Genomic DNA, 17,362 nt, shown 5'->3' with positions numbered 1-17,362 from the left:
GAAGCAAGCATGTGTAAAGCATTTTAATGTAGAATTGCTTAATTTTGATGAATTAAATACAAGTAACAAAGTAAACGAGTAACAAAAATATGAACACCACACAAGGGTTAATAAAGTGCCACAAACATGCTCATTGTTTTTTTGTTTCAAGAAGTTCCTAAAAGCTAGTATCCTCTCATGGTGACATTATGAAAATGAGATTAATCATGTCGGCTGTTAAATAAATACATTATTTATAAATATGTGACTTTATATGTGTAATATATATTTTTGGTTACAATTTAGAAAAAAGGAATAAAAAAAAATAGCGTTTGCGTATCGGAATCAAATTTAAAGTCTTGTATCTTTTTCAATATCGAAATTTTTGTAACGATACCCAGCCCTTTTGGTAAACCCTTCACATTCTGTAAAACGGTCACCAATAAATCTGTTTTTTTTGCTTATTTAGGAGTATTTTATTCTCTTTAGTAACACAGATGCTGTGAAGTATCTTAGAGATGTGTCTTGTAATACACAGAGTATCACAGAATATCACAGTATCATCACTATCATAGGCAAGATGTTGTGATGATACCCTGATTTGTGTGGAAGGGTGCTAAGAGAGTCTATCTGTATGTGTATGTGTTGGAAGCAGAAGTGTTTACCTGTGTCTGGCTGACGGTGGGCATCAGAGAGTGCAGTGGAATGATGATGAACTTGTCTAAACGCAAATAAAAACACAGCATTAGTAAGGTCCAGTATGTATACTCCATTCCTGGAGGACTGGTGCCAAGGAAAATTTGGTCTACTATATTTTAATTAGCTCTGCTAGTCAGTCAAAGCACAGTTTCAAGCCAGATGACTTGGAATGTAACTTTCCTTGTGTTTTAGAAAAGTGCAGTATTAGAAGGCCTGTCATGACAATTCTGTTATAAAGTTATCATACACTCTACAGGCATGACCTTAATCCTTTTTGCGGACCTAGACATTACCAGTCGTTTGCTTTAGTGAGGTGAGCCCATGATAATGTCTGTAATTAAGACTGAGTAAGCAGACATTTTATCGTTTTAAATAGAAATTTTTATATATTGTTATAAAAATTAATGTTACATAAATACAGACACATGCTCACATGCCCACACAGCTGATGACACATTTCTGCTTTCCAAGTTGTTGAAGGTGGAATATGGAGCTACACTAGCATGTTCTCCATTAAAACTCTCAGTTAAACTCACAAACTCACTAACTCAACACTAGCACATTACAATATTCTAGTTTAAAAAGCATCAAATCTACCCTGAGAGACAGGTGCGTCTCAAAAAAATGAAATCATTGAAAAGTTACTTTATGTCAGTAATTCAGTTCGAAATGTGAAACTCATGTTATATAGATTTAACACTCACAGAGTGATCTATTTTAAGGGGTTAATTTATTTTATTGTTGATGAATACCCAAAAACCTGTGTATCAGATAATTAGAACAATATATAAGACCAATTGGTACTTTTGGCAGTGTGCCAATTCCTGCTGGACAATGAAATCTGCATCTCTAGATTTTGTGGAAAAACACTGCAATGATTTTGGACTTGAAATAACACAGTGGATCAACACCAGCAGATGTCAAACTAGCACATGTCTCTCCAAACCATCACTGATCATCAGTAAATTTTACATTTCATTTGTAAATCAAGAGACCAGAGTCTGGAGGAATAGTAAAAAGACACACAGCCCAAGATCGGATTAATCTGATATAATATATATATATATATATATATATATATATATATATATATATATATATATATATATATATATATATATATACATATAAAACTATGACACTCTTAAAATAAAGGGGAAATAATATAATTTATATCACTCAGGCCACAATAGAGTATGTGTGCTACCTCAGTCAGTACTATTAATACAGCTGTATTAGACTCAGAGCAGTGGTGAAATAGATGGATGTAGAGATTTACCAGATTTAAACATCTGCTCGGCCATGAGCAGGTCATTCAGGCCGCTGATGTTGTCCCAGCCAGGCAAAAACACCAAGATTGCTCCATCCTGAAACACAACGAACACCAGATGCTTACAGGTTCATGTTTGGTAGAATGAGTGTAAGTAAAGGTCTAGATCAAGGCAAATAACTACATATGAAAATGAAATAATAATAAATTCAATTATGGAAGGAATTTGAAGGATTAACTACTATAAATAGTTAAACAACTAAAATAAGCTACATGGGACGAACCGTTACCCAATATCGCCCTGGCTTACTGGAACACTCAAGGTTCCTCAGTGTAGTGCTGTCTGGCAGCATTTATAAGCGCTAACTGTGGCTAGCAGTTAGCTGCTAACGATGATGCTAATGCTGCTGCACCCAGCCTTAGTGGAAATCTGGAAATAAACAGTTTTGAGGAGAGAAATCTGTGCAGATTAACATCTAGTGCTTGTTTGACTTCAAAAGAAAATGTTTCTTTTATTTTAGAAATTACATTTTTGGGTGCATCAGGGAAAACAATAAAAAACACTGGTCTTCAGTTATTAGTTTATAAGGAATCTTATGTAATGCACTAACTATTTCTACTCCCCTGTATTATTTTTTTTTTCTATTTACTGCTGTAACCACCTTCTTCCCGCAACTTAAAAAACTTAATTCACTACACCTTATGTATGAAAATAGACCAGAAAATTCCTAATTTCATGCATGTTTTTGCCTACATTATCTTATGTTTTTATTGATAATCACAGAGGCAACTTGAACAAATGACTCAATGTGTGCATGCATGCTATTTTAAAGCTAGATATGTTTGTTTTAAAGAAAGATATAGGTCACTGATATCTCAAAATAACCAAATCAATCCAATCTGAACAAAAAAAAAGAACTGATTAATAAATCATCCTTAAATGTCGCAACAACACTTTCCTTTGCCATATCATCCACCACTGTAATGAACTTTGGGGGCTGTGTTACTGGTGCATCTCTAATGAGGTTTTCTTATTTAAGAGCCTGTGTAATTAAATACCGCGGCCGCTTATATCTCCACAGTCATGAAGCCAGCAGAGAGAAGCCGGAGCATGCCTGAGCCTCATTAAACTCTGCAGTTTAAGGCAGTGTGTGGGGAATAAAACAGAAACTGGCCTTGAAGATGGCGGCCCCTTATGTTAGCTACAGCGGAAAATGTGTGTTTAACCTCAAAGATGTAGCGTCTCTCAAAGTGCACCTGTGTGGGATGCGTGTGTGTGTGTGTGTGTGTGTGTGCATAACATCTGAAAGGTTCCTACTTGGCTTAGGTCCTAAATTTAACGGACGAGTGATTTTACATCAAAGGTAGACGCAGCATTTAAATGGAGACATTACTTAGCGGTGTGTATGTGTGTGTGTGAGCTTAAGCTGGACTGTGTGTATGTGTGTGAGAGAATAAAAAAAAAAAAAGAGAGAGTGAAAGCAGTCTGAAAGCAACTGTATGACCCAGATTTGTCCGGCTTGCGAAACCATGCTGACATTAAAAAAGCCCCCCAGTTTCCCTGTTACGCTTAATTAACGATAATTAATCCCACCCTTCCGCTACGGGGACCATGACCGTGACACTGATGACGCAAGTGCTACCTTATCTGACGAGTCCTTCACGCTTTCACGCACTCTTTCTCTTTTTGTTGCAAACACACACATGCACACACTCATGGCATTATTGTAAAGGGTACATAATATAGGACAGTATGACTGTGCAATTTTGTGAGGCACAATAAAAAAAAGAACAATGTCATCTGACCATAACTGCAATCAATCTGCCCTATAATGTAGGCATACCAATATATTACACATATATGGGTGTACCTGTTCCAGTACTGCTCTACCAGCCTGCTCTAGCACTGCTCTATAAGCTTGGTCCACTACTGATCTATCAGTCTGCTACATAACTGCTCTGCCCAAGCACTGCTCCAAATCTTGCTTTACTACTTCTCTACCGACCTGCTCTATTACAGCTCTACCACCCTCCTTCAATACTACTCTACTAACCTACTTCCCTTGTGCTCAACCAGACAGCTCCAGCACTGCTCTATGAGCTTGGTCCACTACTGCTCTTTCAGTCTGCTGCAGAATTGCTCTGCCCAAGCACTGCTCCAAATCTTGCTTTACTTTTTCTCTACTAACCTGCTCTATTACCACTCTACCACCCTTCTTCAATACTGCTCTACTAACCTACTTCACTAGTACTTAACCAGCCTGCTCCAGCACTGATCTATGAGCTTGGCCCACTACTACTCTATCAGTATTCTACAGAACTGCTCTGCCCTAGCACTGCTCCAAATCTTGCCTCACTACTTTTCTAGCAACCTACTCTAATATTACTGCTCTACAACCCTTCTCCAATACTGCTCTATTAACCTACTTCACTAGTGCTCTAACCAGCCTGCTCCAGCACTACTCTATAAGCTTGGTCTACTACTGCTCTATCAGTCTGCTACAGAACTGCTCTGCCCTAGCACTGCTCCAAATCTTGCTTTACTACTTCTCTACTGACCTGCTCTATTACAGCTCTACCACCCTCCTTCAATACTGCTCTATTGACTTACTTCACTAGTGCTCGACCAAATGCTCCAGCACTGCTCTATGAGCTTGATCCACTACTGCTCTTTCAGTCTGCTGCAGAACTGCTCTGCCCAAGCACTGCTCCAAATCTTGCTTTACTACTTCTCTAACGACCTGCTCTATTACAGCTCTACCACCCTCCTTCAATACTGCTCTACTAACCTACTTCACTAGTGCTTAACCAGCCTGCTCTAGCACTGCTCTATGAGCTTGGTCTACTACTGCTCTACTAACCTACTTCTCTAGTGCTCGACCAGTCTGCTACAAAACTGCTCTAGAAGCTTGTTTGACTACTGCTCTACTAACCTGCCCTAGCACTGCTCCAAACCTTGCTTTACTACTTCTCTACTGACCTGCTCTATTACATCTCTACCTCCCTTCTTCAATACTGCTCTACTAACTTATTTCACTAGTGCTCTATCAGCCTGCTCTAGCACTGATCTATGAGCTTGGTCTACTACTGCTCTACTAACCTATGTCTCTAGTGCTCGACCAGTCTGCTACAAAACTGCTCTAGAAGCTTATTTGACTACTGCTCTACTAATCTGCCTAGCACTGCTCCAAACCTTGCTTTACTACTTCCTTGCTTTACTACTCTACCGACCTGCTCTATTACAGCTCTACCACCTTTCTTCAATACTGCTCTACTAACCTATTTCACTAGTGCTTGACCAGCCTGGTCTAGAACTGCTCTTCGAGCTTGATCTTCTACTACTCTATCAGTCTGTACAGAACTGCTCTATGAGCTTGGTCTACTACAGCTATACTAACCTACTTCTCTAGTGCTCTAACACTACTGCTCTACTAACCTGCCCTAGCACTGCTCCAAATATTGCTTTACTACTGCTACATTACACTGGTAACTACTGTATCTGCTGTAACTTTAAATTAACCATTATTCATAAACAGAAATAAAAGGAATTCAAACTGAATTTGGAAAGTCAGGTGTGAAAACACTCTAAATAATACAGCTAGCTAGAAAAGCTGATTCTCTCAGAAAAAAAGGCTTTCTTCTTCTTGATACTGTCAGAGCTGGTGCCTAAATAAATCTAAATAAAAAAGCCAGATCTCAGGAAAGCGCATATCTAGGAGACACGGCTCAGGATCTAAACCTCTGCTGTGATTAACTTTCCTGTGAGTCCCTGAGGAGGCTTCAGTCTGCCAGAGAATGCAGTGAAGGAAGGGCCTGCAGAGCTCTCTATTCAATCAAGAACAAATTATCCAAGATTGAAGCCCCAATTAGAATCTGGTTAAAGATCTCTGACGGTATAATACAGGGACTACTGTGCTGTATGCTACTGATGTATGGGGTTCACTTAGTTACCATGGCTACACCTGATGGGACAGGCATCCAACTGAAATCAAGCATGAAGAATTCCTAATGAATTCCAACAAAGAAAATCACCAACAAACACAAGCACGGCTGAACCAGGTCGATTTCTATTATTGATGAATACATCTCAAACACGGGTGCAAAAAAATGATATCAAATATTGTGATATATTTTTCAATACTATATTGCTTCTCAAAGATAGTGTTCATTTTTGATGAATAGTTTAGCAAGTTTGGCAATTATTTATTAAAAAGATGCTTAAAAAAACAAGTAGTTATATAGTTACAGGATGTAGTCATTGTATCAGTTTCTCTGCATACTTTATTATTAACCTTAATTTCACCCTGTTTGTTCTTCAGTGGTCAGGACTGCACAGGATAGACCACAACAAAGCATCCACAGCGCTGGAAAAAAATAAAAGACCACTTAAAAATGATGTGTTTCTTTGATTTGACCAAATTGAAAACCTCTGGAATATAATCAAGAGGAAGCTGGATGATCACAAGCTGCTTGACTTTTTGCACCAGGAGTAAAATCATAAAGTTATTCAAAAGCAGTGTGTAAGACTGCTGGAGGAGAACATGCCAAGATGCATGAAAACTGTGATTAAAAACCAAGGTTATTCCACCAAATATTGATTTCTGAAAACTTAAAACTTTACGGATATAAACTTTTTTCTTTGCATTATTTGAGGTCTGAAAGCTCTGCATCTTTTTTCATCATTTCAGCAGATTTCTCATTTTTTGCAAATAAATGCTCTAAATGAAAATGTTTGTTTTTGGAATTTGGGAGAAATGTTGTTCGTAGTTTATAAAATAAAACCACAATGTTCATTTTACTTAAACATATACATATAAATAGCAAAAACAGAAAAACTGATTCAGAAATTTAGGTGGTCTCTTTTTTTTCCGGAGCTGTATTATTAGAAAGGTGGGCCATTCACAACACTGCAGTGACAGCACTGACATGGTGATGGTGTTGTAAGTGTGTTTTGTGCTCTCCGTTCTGCCATGCCTCTAAACCCATACATCACCCAGTGCCCCACCCAAACTACCCATCCCATTTTTTTTTTTCTTAGCCTTTTTCAAATTTGAGCTGAGGTTGGAGTCAGCAAAAATCAGGCCATGCAGAGTGTACTTTTCCTGCCGTTATGATAGCAAAAACACACTAACACACACATTGCAGTGGTTAGAAGTCATCCACAGACATTTGGGCATATAGTGATTATTTGATATATAATGTCTGCAATGATTTGACAGGATACGTGTCATTTTTTCATGTCAATCACTTAATTGTATTTGAAATGAAAAAGAAGGAGAGAGAGACAGAGAGAGAGAGAAAGAGAAAGAGAGAGAGATTGTACGGTCAGTAGTGGGCGAGATCTGTCAGGGTCAGTAACGGTCAGTGTCAGGCCGTTTAATCTTCAGCACAGCCGTTAATTAAAGCCTCGTCTGATCCTCTGTGTAATTATATGGCCACGATTCCTAATTAACCAATCAGCTTGCTCCCTTCGCTGACAGATGGACCGCATTATAGTGTGTCAAAACCCTGTCACGGCCAATCAGCTCTCAACTCTTCTCCCTCCCTCTCTGTCCAACTCTCTAACCATAATCTGTCAGTCTGTCTGTCTGTCTGCTGACCTGTCTGTCTGTCCATTGGTCTGTACCTGTTTTCTTTTCAGCCCTTCTCTCCCCTACTGCTACACTTTCCTGTTCTCTTTCTACATATAATCCCCTTCTTTTCCTTTCCTTTCCTTTTCTTCTATTTTTTCACTCTCATTGTCTTACTATGTCATTCTCTGGCCTCTTCTTCTTTCTCTTCTCTCTCTTTTTCTCTCTCTCACTCTCTCTCTCACACACAGGCAGGGGTCATCTGTAATCTTCAGAGAGTATAATTACAGTGTCTGATGGCACAATGTCACAGTGTTGACCCAGAGGTTGCTGAAGCTTCTTAAAGAGAGGGTCTGTAAGAGCCTGCGCTAAATGACTGTAAAGCTCCTCGGGCTGTGTCCTATTGTGCCCCCTGATATCATCAACTAGACACCCTGTCATTAGCAGCCGATAAAAAGTGCTATATGAATACCACTACAATTTTCATCACTATTAAAAGGTGCTGTAGGCAAACGATATCTCTTCATTCCTTCAGTTCACTGCTCATATTCTCCTCTATATTCCAAAGGGCCTTAAATCATGTCTTTCTTTTTTTTTTTGAGATTGTTAAATAGATTCAATAAGCAATAATTGAGCATGTTAACATGAACTTCATAATCTGATTACTAGAGAATATCAGAGATCGTCAGTAAACTAACTAAACTAAACAACACATTTACATGAATTTGGGTAATGTCCAAATTTACACAAGTGACACAATAAACTCAAAGTTAAATTAAGATATAATGTAAACATCATATAAAAGCAAAAGTGTTGGGGACTGTTAATTTTGACAACAAATTTTGATTTATTTTAGTCAGTCTTATGGCGAAAATTAAATTTAGTTTTAGTCATAATTTAGTCATCTGAAATGTTTTCAGTTTTAGTTTAGTTTTAGTCGAATTTTTATAAGAATATAGTCGACTAAAACTACAATCAATTTAGTCGACTAAAATGTAAAAGCTTTTTCATCAGTTCCCTTGAATTATTAACTATACGTTTATTAACCAATTGTGTAACATTACTAATGTTTGAATGTATAATATATTTATATTTATATATAATTTAACGTATATTATTATTGTAGGTATGTGACTGTAAATATTTTAAATTTAAAGAAATCAGATCATAATTTAATGTATGGAAGGTTAAACCCTTAATTAAAGCATTTGAATGGTTTGAACAGAGCATTCTGTAAATGAGGTCAAAAACACACATTTACTACAAAAAAAAAAAAAAAAAATTGGACAATGAAGTATAATGGGATGGAGTGCTACAGAAACTAGTAGCTCTCCAGCCCAGAGGCTTGCAGAACAGTTGAACAATGAATTAAAAGCAGGTAAATCCACGAAGAAAGGAAAAAATAAATAACTAAACACACAGCTCCTCAAGCGGGATCGAACCCGTGTTATCAGGGTCGCAGTCCAATACACTACCGCTGCCCCAGCTAGTGAATTGGGACATGGCCGGGAAAAAACGGCCTTATTAGAAGATAGGGAGCCCAAGACCAGGCAGAAAAAAAACTAGAACGGACAGAAATTAAAGTCACGTCAAGCACCACAGAGAGACAGGGGAGGATGTAAACAAAAGCTCACCAGAGAAGCACTTTATTTTTATTATTTTTTTTATTATCGTTTATTAACGTTATTCAAACAACCTCATGGGCCAGATGTTTCACGCTTGTGGGTTGCCTATTGTCGACCCATGCAGTAGAATATCTTGCCACAGATGCTGTTTTTTTTTTTATAACACAACGGAACAACAGAGGGTTCCTGTAACAGCTCTATTCAAAAATGTGAAGAATTTGACAGCATAGTCTGTGTACTCAACTTATAAAATAAAATAAAATAAGCGTGATTTAAATGGAGTGGGCATGGCAACCTGTCAAAAGACCCCTAGACAGATTACGCAACACTAACAGGTGTCTGTATGCCAGATCTGTTATCTGTATCGCAGCTCTAAGACGAAGCTGCAGCCTGCATTGTGTTCTGGGCTGAACTTCATCAGCACTTTATCCCTTTTTCCCCTAAATTGCCTGAATTGAGACTCCCTGGTCGTTGTTTGCTGCTGATCATTTATTCCACTTAAGCTTTCCACAGCCGAACAGCCGACACTGGCTGAGTAAGTAACATCATTAGGCTCTGGCTGCAGGCATCAGACAGCAGACAGCCTGGGGATTCACTCTGAAGCTCATCACAGGGCATGTGCATACACAGTAAAGAGCTGCTGTGTTCCGCTGCTCTGATGAAGTTTTAAAGTTGCGTTTCATGATGGATGGAGAGGATAACAAGGTAGCTGTTTATCTCCTCCTGCAGACCTATTCTCTAATAAGCTCATCTACCTTGGACTGCAGCTTTCAGTAAGAACATGAATGCAGACTCTCGCTCAGAACTCACATCGTACAACCCGCTGCTACAAGGTTTCTAAACATTAATACATTTTTATTTCTGCATTTTTCTTCAGTGATAAAGAAAAGGAGTAGAGAAAACACAGCAGAGTGTCTGATAATAAAAGTATGATTAACTTAGCAAATGACCTGAAAGCTCAACTACAACTCTACTAAAAGCTACAACATGTAACACAGACAACTGGTCTTTTACAGAGAAATCTGTCAATCACTTCATTCCTAACCTTGTAACCGTGCCTTCTTATGATATAGCACAATAAGATATTTTAAGCTAATTTCTGAAGGGGACTAATTACAGAAAAACATCAACCTTTCAACTGTTAAACTTGGGGGTGGGAGTATCATGGTTTGGGCCTGTATTGCTGCTTCAGATCCAGGCAGTTGGCCATTATATATATACAGTATATATATATATATATATATATATATATATATATATTCTCAGCTCTGGAAAAAATGAAGAGACCATTGCTTTTGCTCTTTATATGTATATGTTTGAGTAAAATGAACATTGTTGTTTTATTCTATAAACGACAGACAACATTTCTACCAAATTCCAAAAATATATATTGTCATTTAAAGCATTTATTTGCATAAAATGAGAAATGGCTGAAATAACAAAAAAGATGCAGAGCTTTCAGACTTAAATAATGCAAAGAAAACAAGTTCATAATTCATTAAGTTTGAAGGGCTCAAAAAACAATATTTGGTGGAATAAATCTGGTTTTAAATCACAGTTTTCATGCATCTTGGCATGTTCTCCTCCACCAGTCTTACACACTGCTTTTGGATAACTTTATGCATGCACTCCTGGTGCAAAAATTCAAGCAGTTCAGCTTGGTTTAATGGCTTGTGATCATCCATCTTACTCTTGACTATATTCCAGAGATTTATAATTTGGTCTCTTTTTTCCCCAGAACGGTATAACTTTATTATTATTATTATAGTAATGAATGAACCTATAAATTCTAAATTGTATCATCAAATAATTTTAGGGATGTTAGGGTATTTGTCTGTAAACTGGAGCTTATAGCATGTTTGAGAAAAAGAAAAAAGTGGCATTATTAGAATGGGGTAAAAAAAAAAAAAAAACGTTGGAATTAGTCATTGCAGATGGAAAGACAGTTTAGAGGAGAAAACAGATGGAAAAGGGCTGCACTGTTCATACATTTTTACAGAGTAGATGGATTAGGCCAAAGCATCTTGGGAAAAATGTTCAACTCAACTGTTAAACTTGGGGGTGGGAGTATCGTGGTTTGAGGAAACATGAGGAAAACAGCAAAACAACTGTAATTTTCCCTTTAATCAGGCATTTAAATGGCTTTTTAAAAAGCAAATAAAAGCATTTTTCTGGTATTAAAAGTATGAATTCCGCTGTAACTGGAAATATCTGTGCAAAACTGTGCTGAACTGAGGTGCACAGTGCGTTTAAAAGCACGTGTCCAACCATGTGGATGGAGGCCATGCGGTCACCTCGTATTTACTCCTGCGCCCCCAGCGCTCCTCATCCCCCTCTCGCTTCTCAGGCAGCAGCAGCCTGTCACTCACAGAGACAGCCCTGTGTATCTACTTCTTGTGTCAAGAATCAAAACACTGTAAAATGACGTGTTGGATTTAATTGCCTTAAGTGAAATTGCACGTCCTGCAATGTGACAACTGCGCATGCGCGATGAAGATACTTGAACTATATATTGTGCAGCCTTAATAACCGCTAGCCGCGGTTAGCAGCACTTAGTGCTAGTAAACACCACCTGACAGCGCTACACTGAGAAACAGTCAACTTCAGGGAAGAAATGTTCACTATGTATCGGTAATAAGCAATTAATAGTCCAAATATGTGCTTAGCCAATCCCGGGAGCCAATTAAATCATATGATTCATATTTCTCTACTAATTTTGGTCATCTCATCATGACATTCTCATACAACATAAAGAACCACAGCAGGAACCAAGATATAAAGCCTTTACATTACAGCAACAACACCCATGCAGAAACATCTAACCCTCAGTATCTGATGAACAGAACCTGTGAAACACCTGAGCATCTTTATTAACACAGATGAGCAGGAGAGCAAAGTGAGCGCTTTCTACTGCATAATGACCATAAAAGAGACAGAATCACTGCATCCTCTCTCCCTCTCACTCTCTATCTCTCCTCTCCCTTTGATCCTGAAGATCACACACTCTCTGACACATCTGTGCAATCATGTGACACACACCAAAATACATCCCACATAAAAGAGCAGCAGCAGCAGCAGCAGAACGACAAGAAATGAAATTCACTCCAAGCCATTCATCACCAGCTAATGCACACAACACAGAGAGAGAGAGAGAGAGAGAGAGAGAGAGAGGGAAGAAGAATAGAAAAAAGAATAGAAAGAAGAAAAAGAAGAAATGGACAGAAAGAAGCAGAGACCAAGCACAAATTTGAGAAGAGAAAAAAGAAAACAAAGAGCAAGAAGGGAGGAGGAGAAAAAGGACAAAGAGAAAAAGGAGTGTATAAGAGAAAGAGGAGAAACATGAAAGATGAGATGAACAGAGAAAAGGGAGAGAAAGGGTAAAACAGGATGAGAAGCAAAAGAGGATAAATAAAAATAAGAGAAAACGTGAAAAAGAAAAGAACAAGTAAAAGAAGAGAAACAGATCAGATGAATAAAAAAGAAGCGAAAGAGGAAGAGAAAAAGAGAAGAGACAGATGACAAAGAGAGAAAAAGAAAGAACAGGAGAGGATAACAGAAAAAGCCTAAGTGCCTAAAATGAAGAGGGGAAAAGAGGAAAGAAAGAGAAAAAGGAGAAAAAGATGAGATGAAGAGAGAAATGTGAGGATAAGAATGAGGAGAAACAGATAAGATGAAGATAGAAAAAGGAGAATGAAAAAAGAAGATAAAAGAAATGAGAAACATGAAAAACTGAAAGTAAAGGAGAGAAAGAGAAAAAGAATAGAAAAGAGACAAAGAAGAAACAAATGAGATAAGAAAAATGAGAGGAAAATGAAAGGGAGTAGAGAAGAGAAAGAGGAGAAACAGATGAGAGAAAAGGAGAGGATGCCAGAAAGAAGAAAAACAGCTGAGATAAGGAATAAAAAGACAAGATGAAATGATGAGATGCAGATGAGAAAAAATAAGACAATAGAATGAGAGAATGAGAGGAAACAGACGATGAAGAAATAAAATAATGAGATGAGAGAAAAAGAAGAGTGAGAAAGAAAGTAAGAAAAAGGAGAAACATGAGAATATGAAAGAAAAGGGGTGAAAAGGAAAAGAGAACACGAGAAAGAGGAGAAACAGATGAGATGAAAAGAGAAAAAGAAGAGAAAGAGAGAAAGATGAGAATCAGATGAGATGAAAGAGGAACGGAGAGAAAAAAGGAATGAGAGAAGAGAAGAGACAGGAGAAACAAATAAGATATACAGAAAAAAAGAGAGAAAAGGAGAGGATGAAAAAGGGAGGGCAGGAACAGATGAGAAAAAGGAGAGAAAGGGAAAAAGAGAGGAGAAACAGATGAGAAGTAGAGAGAAAAGGAGAAAGAGGAAGAGGGTAGGGGGAGCATCTGTTAAGATGGGTGATTAGCACGCTGCTTATGCCAAGTAGTTTCTGCTTTATTACAGCCTAAAATTAAGAGCCATCTGCCTCAACACACACACACACACACACACACTGCATATTTATTTATTTATTCACTCATTTAGTTTTCTGATCTAAGGGTTGGAGCTTCGGTGCTGCTCCACCATCATATCTCATTTCTCACAGCTCCTTCTGAGCGACAAACAACTGTCATTATCTCAGACCATCACTACCTGTAGAACACACCACTGTTCAATTAATGCACTAATTCATCTCCAGTGGCTTCTGCTGTCCAGCAGCCCAGGAGCTGTATGATGACGTGTGTTTGTAATAGTAGCCAGTGAAATTGTAATAGTAACCAGTGAAATATGACCTGATTTCCAAAAGGCAGACTCAAACTGTGGTATGGGTACCCCTGATCCTGGTTCTCCAAGCATCCCAAGGCGGTACACTAGAAGACCTCAGTAAAAAAAATCTGCTTGCATTAAAATATTTAGGACTGTAGGGGTACACAAAATGCTGGATGTTTCAATGCATCTCAATCTGGTACATGGGAGATTTCTAAATTGATTAAAAAATGCCCAAAAAAAGCAGTTCAGACCTGCCAGCATGTAGGCAATTTATGTAACAGGTACGCATTTTCACCTCCTAGTGTGTTTGCAAGATTCCATGTTCTAAAAGCATGCATATACTTTGATCTCGCATTTTCTTCATGTTCTCCCAAATATATATATAATAATTATTACCTTCTTGTTTTTGCTTTCCTTGAAGCTGGTTTTAATATTATCTCAACAAACTCAACATCATTAATCCTAGATTTTTGTATTAATCATTTGAGTAATTGAAATAAAGACACTATCTCTATTTGGTAAAAAAAACTTAAACCCTATTAAATAGAGGTATTTATTATGGATTATTACTTTAAAAGTACCAAGTAGTTACGCAATGAGGAAAAAGAAATCCTGTATAGAAGAAAAAGACGAATAAAGATGCATCGATAATCATTTTATAATCACATCGCAGAACTTCCAAGTGTAATTCCCCCAACATTAAATTTTTTTGTGTTTAGTGCTTCACCAGTTAGAACACTTCAGTTCCTCACTTTCAGAACTACAGTTTAATAATTATTAACATCAGTTTCATTGGTCCTAGAGTTAAACCCAGTGGAACACCACAAGATATGCTATATTAACCAACAGTCACCAACAGCTCACTACAATAAGGTATTAAAGACCGTATTTCACTGCCAGGTAGTCCAAATATGTCTAACACATTCTGAGATGTCCTTCTCAGCAGGAATACTGTATTAACCACAAACAATAATAAATACTAACTTACAGACGGCAAAAGCAGACAAGCTGCACACAACATATAAAAAACAATTAGAGAAAAATATGAGATATGACGACATGTACCGTAGCGGTTATCTGCTAATGCTCCAGCCTTAGTGCTGGAGAAATTCAGGAATCTAAGCTTACTGAGGAGCTTTACTCTTCCAAATAAACAGTTTTCAGGAGAGAAATCTGTGTAGATTAACATCAAGTGCTCGTTTGACTTTGATAGAAATTCTGTTTTATAACAGTTTCGTTAACTTAGCTTAGCTTAACTTAGCTACCCCCCTCCACCACCCAGCGGTAAGACCTGTGGAAGTAGAAATTGTCTCTTAAAATGTGCCTTATAATCCAGTGCACCTTATGTATGAAAATAGACCAGAAAATAGACGTTTATTGATAGTGCCCCTTATAATACAGTGCGCCTTATAGTGCAAAAAATATGGTATACGTGTGGATTATACACCTAACTTACTGTATATAAGCTACAACACACACACACACAAACTCACGTCTTCGTTCAGCACGATGTGGCGGATGAGAGCTACAATCAGGTCCAGATTGATCTTGTCATCCTCGTCCATCATCTCCAGGGCGTTGATGGTACTGTCTGAGAACCTGCCAATCACAGCACAGCAAATCGCTAAAAACCAGAGGCACCATGTCTGCCTGCAGGACTGTAACTGCCACTCCACACCAACTACTCTTATAACACACACATAAAATAATCATCACATCATTTTAAACATTAAAATGACATTTACTCCAGCATCAAACAACAAGCATGTTTCTCATTTTTATTCAAAATGGAAAGAGGAAAAAATAGAAAAATATAAGAAGGAAAAAAGAAATAATAAAAGAGAGAAAACAATAAGAGAATAAGTGAAGTAAGGGAAGGAGGAGAAAGAGGTGATGAGATGAGATTATATAAAGGGAGAGGAAAAGAAATGAGAACATTAGAGAAAGAAAAGGAAAAATAGATGAAAGAAATGGAGAAAAAGAAAAGGAGTAGAAAAAAAATAAGAAACTGAGCTGACAAGATGAGAGAATAAAAGACAGGGTGAGAGAAAGAAGAGAAGATATGATTTAGAGAAGAAAAAGATGAGATAAATGGAGAGAAAGAGAAAGAGGGGAGAATAAGAAAAAGATGAGAAATAGATGAGATATTAAGAGAAAAAGGAGAGAGGTTATGAAAAAGAGATAAAAAGATGAAATATTCAGAGAGAAAGGGAGAGAAAGAGAAATAAGAGAGGATAAGAGAAAGAGGAAAAACAGGTGAGATAAAGAGAGAAAAATAAAATAAAGAAGAAGGAGAGGATAGGCGAAAGAGGAAAAACTGTTAAGAGCATAAAAAGAAGGCCAACTGAAAAGGGTAAAGTTAGAGAAAGAGGAGCAACATAAGAGAATAAATAGAGAAAAAGAAGAGGCTACAAAGAAAAGAAGAAACAGATGATATAAACACAGAAAAAGGAGAGAAAGAGAAAAAGGGGCAGATAAGAGATACAGAATAAGCATACGATATAAAGAGAGAAAGATAGAACGAAGAAGAAGAGGAAAGGAGAAAGAAGAGGAACATATGAGAAAGAGAAAAAGAAGCGAAAGTGAAAAAGGAAAGAATAAGAGAAAGAGGAATAGAATGAGGACAAACATCAGATATAGAGAAAAGGAAGAGAAAAAGACAAGATTTTTTTATTAAACATGGTCAAATTCATAATATCTCTAACTATTTTCTGAGTATGTACATCTAAAATTAAGATATTTGAGAAAACAATGATCTCTTTTGTTATTTAATTATACATTTTAGGTGAATAAAAAGTAAAAAGTATTAAAACATTCTGGAAAATTGCTTTTGAAGTGTTAAATAACTTTTTAACACAGTTTATAAACTGTTTATCGCACTTGTGCTGCATGAAAAAAACTGTAGATGCTTTTTAAATAATTTAAATTGGTATCAAGTATTGAAGAATTTTAGTGGTATTGGTTCTGAATAGCAGATTTCTGCTCTTAGCTTAGACAAACTGCAGTATTTAAAGCTGTATTGTATTCAGCCTCAGGTTGGGTAAATCAATCTGTCAGTAAGTTTAATCAGATGCTGCTGCTGCTGCTGGATCAGACAGATCTATAGTGTGTGTGGAGCTGCACTGTGGAGAAGAGGACAGCTGAAAGTCACAGTGTGTGTGTGAATCACACAGACCTGTCTCTGAGTGTGCGGGCGTAGCAGGGCCAGCTCTCTTTATACTCCGCCTCTTTCTGCTCCTTCTCAGGCCACATGTTGTGACCCTGCATGAAGCCCCTCCGGAACCGGGGCCGGTGGTCCTGCTGATGCGGTGGTCTGAACCTGAGAACCAGAAGAAGTAGTTCAGAATGAATGAAAAATATATTAGCATGGAAACATCAACCAATAAAAAAGGCATGTTTACCCTATTTCAGCCTCATACTTTGGTAAATATTTAATTACATATTTTCGTGGACAACCCCCAGGATATGACACTTTGTGCCAAACTA

At 37.5% G+C, this 17,362-nt stretch overlaps 1 protein-coding gene across 1 annotated transcript in view; it reads right to left on the bottom strand.

The window, feature by feature from the left end:
- dhx36 (DEAH (Asp-Glu-Ala-His) box polypeptide 36) overlaps window positions 1-17,362 on the bottom strand; it is an 83,681-nt gene that overhangs the window by 43,549 nt on the left and 22,770 nt on the right. The window contains exons 10-13 of the mRNA XM_022679985.2: window positions 17,052-17,195; window positions 15,370-15,475; window positions 1,958-2,045; window positions 645-700 (exon numbers count right to left, since the gene is read on the bottom strand). Of these exons, the coding sequence (XP_022535706.2) occupies window positions 645-700; window positions 1,958-2,045; window positions 15,370-15,475; window positions 17,052-17,195 (394 nt within the window). The remainder of the gene's footprint in view (window positions 1-644; window positions 701-1,957; window positions 2,046-15,369; window positions 15,476-17,051; window positions 17,196-17,362) is intronic.

This window comes from Astyanax mexicanus, chromosome 9 (assembly GCF_023375975.1).
Source record: "Astyanax mexicanus isolate ESR-SI-001 chromosome 9, AstMex3_surface, whole genome shotgun sequence".
Lineage (NCBI taxonomy): Eukaryota > Metazoa > Chordata > Actinopteri > Characiformes > Acestrorhamphidae > Astyanax > Astyanax mexicanus.
Note: the sequence above shows the minus strand (reverse complement) of the source record. Positions and strands in the feature narration are given on the sequence as shown.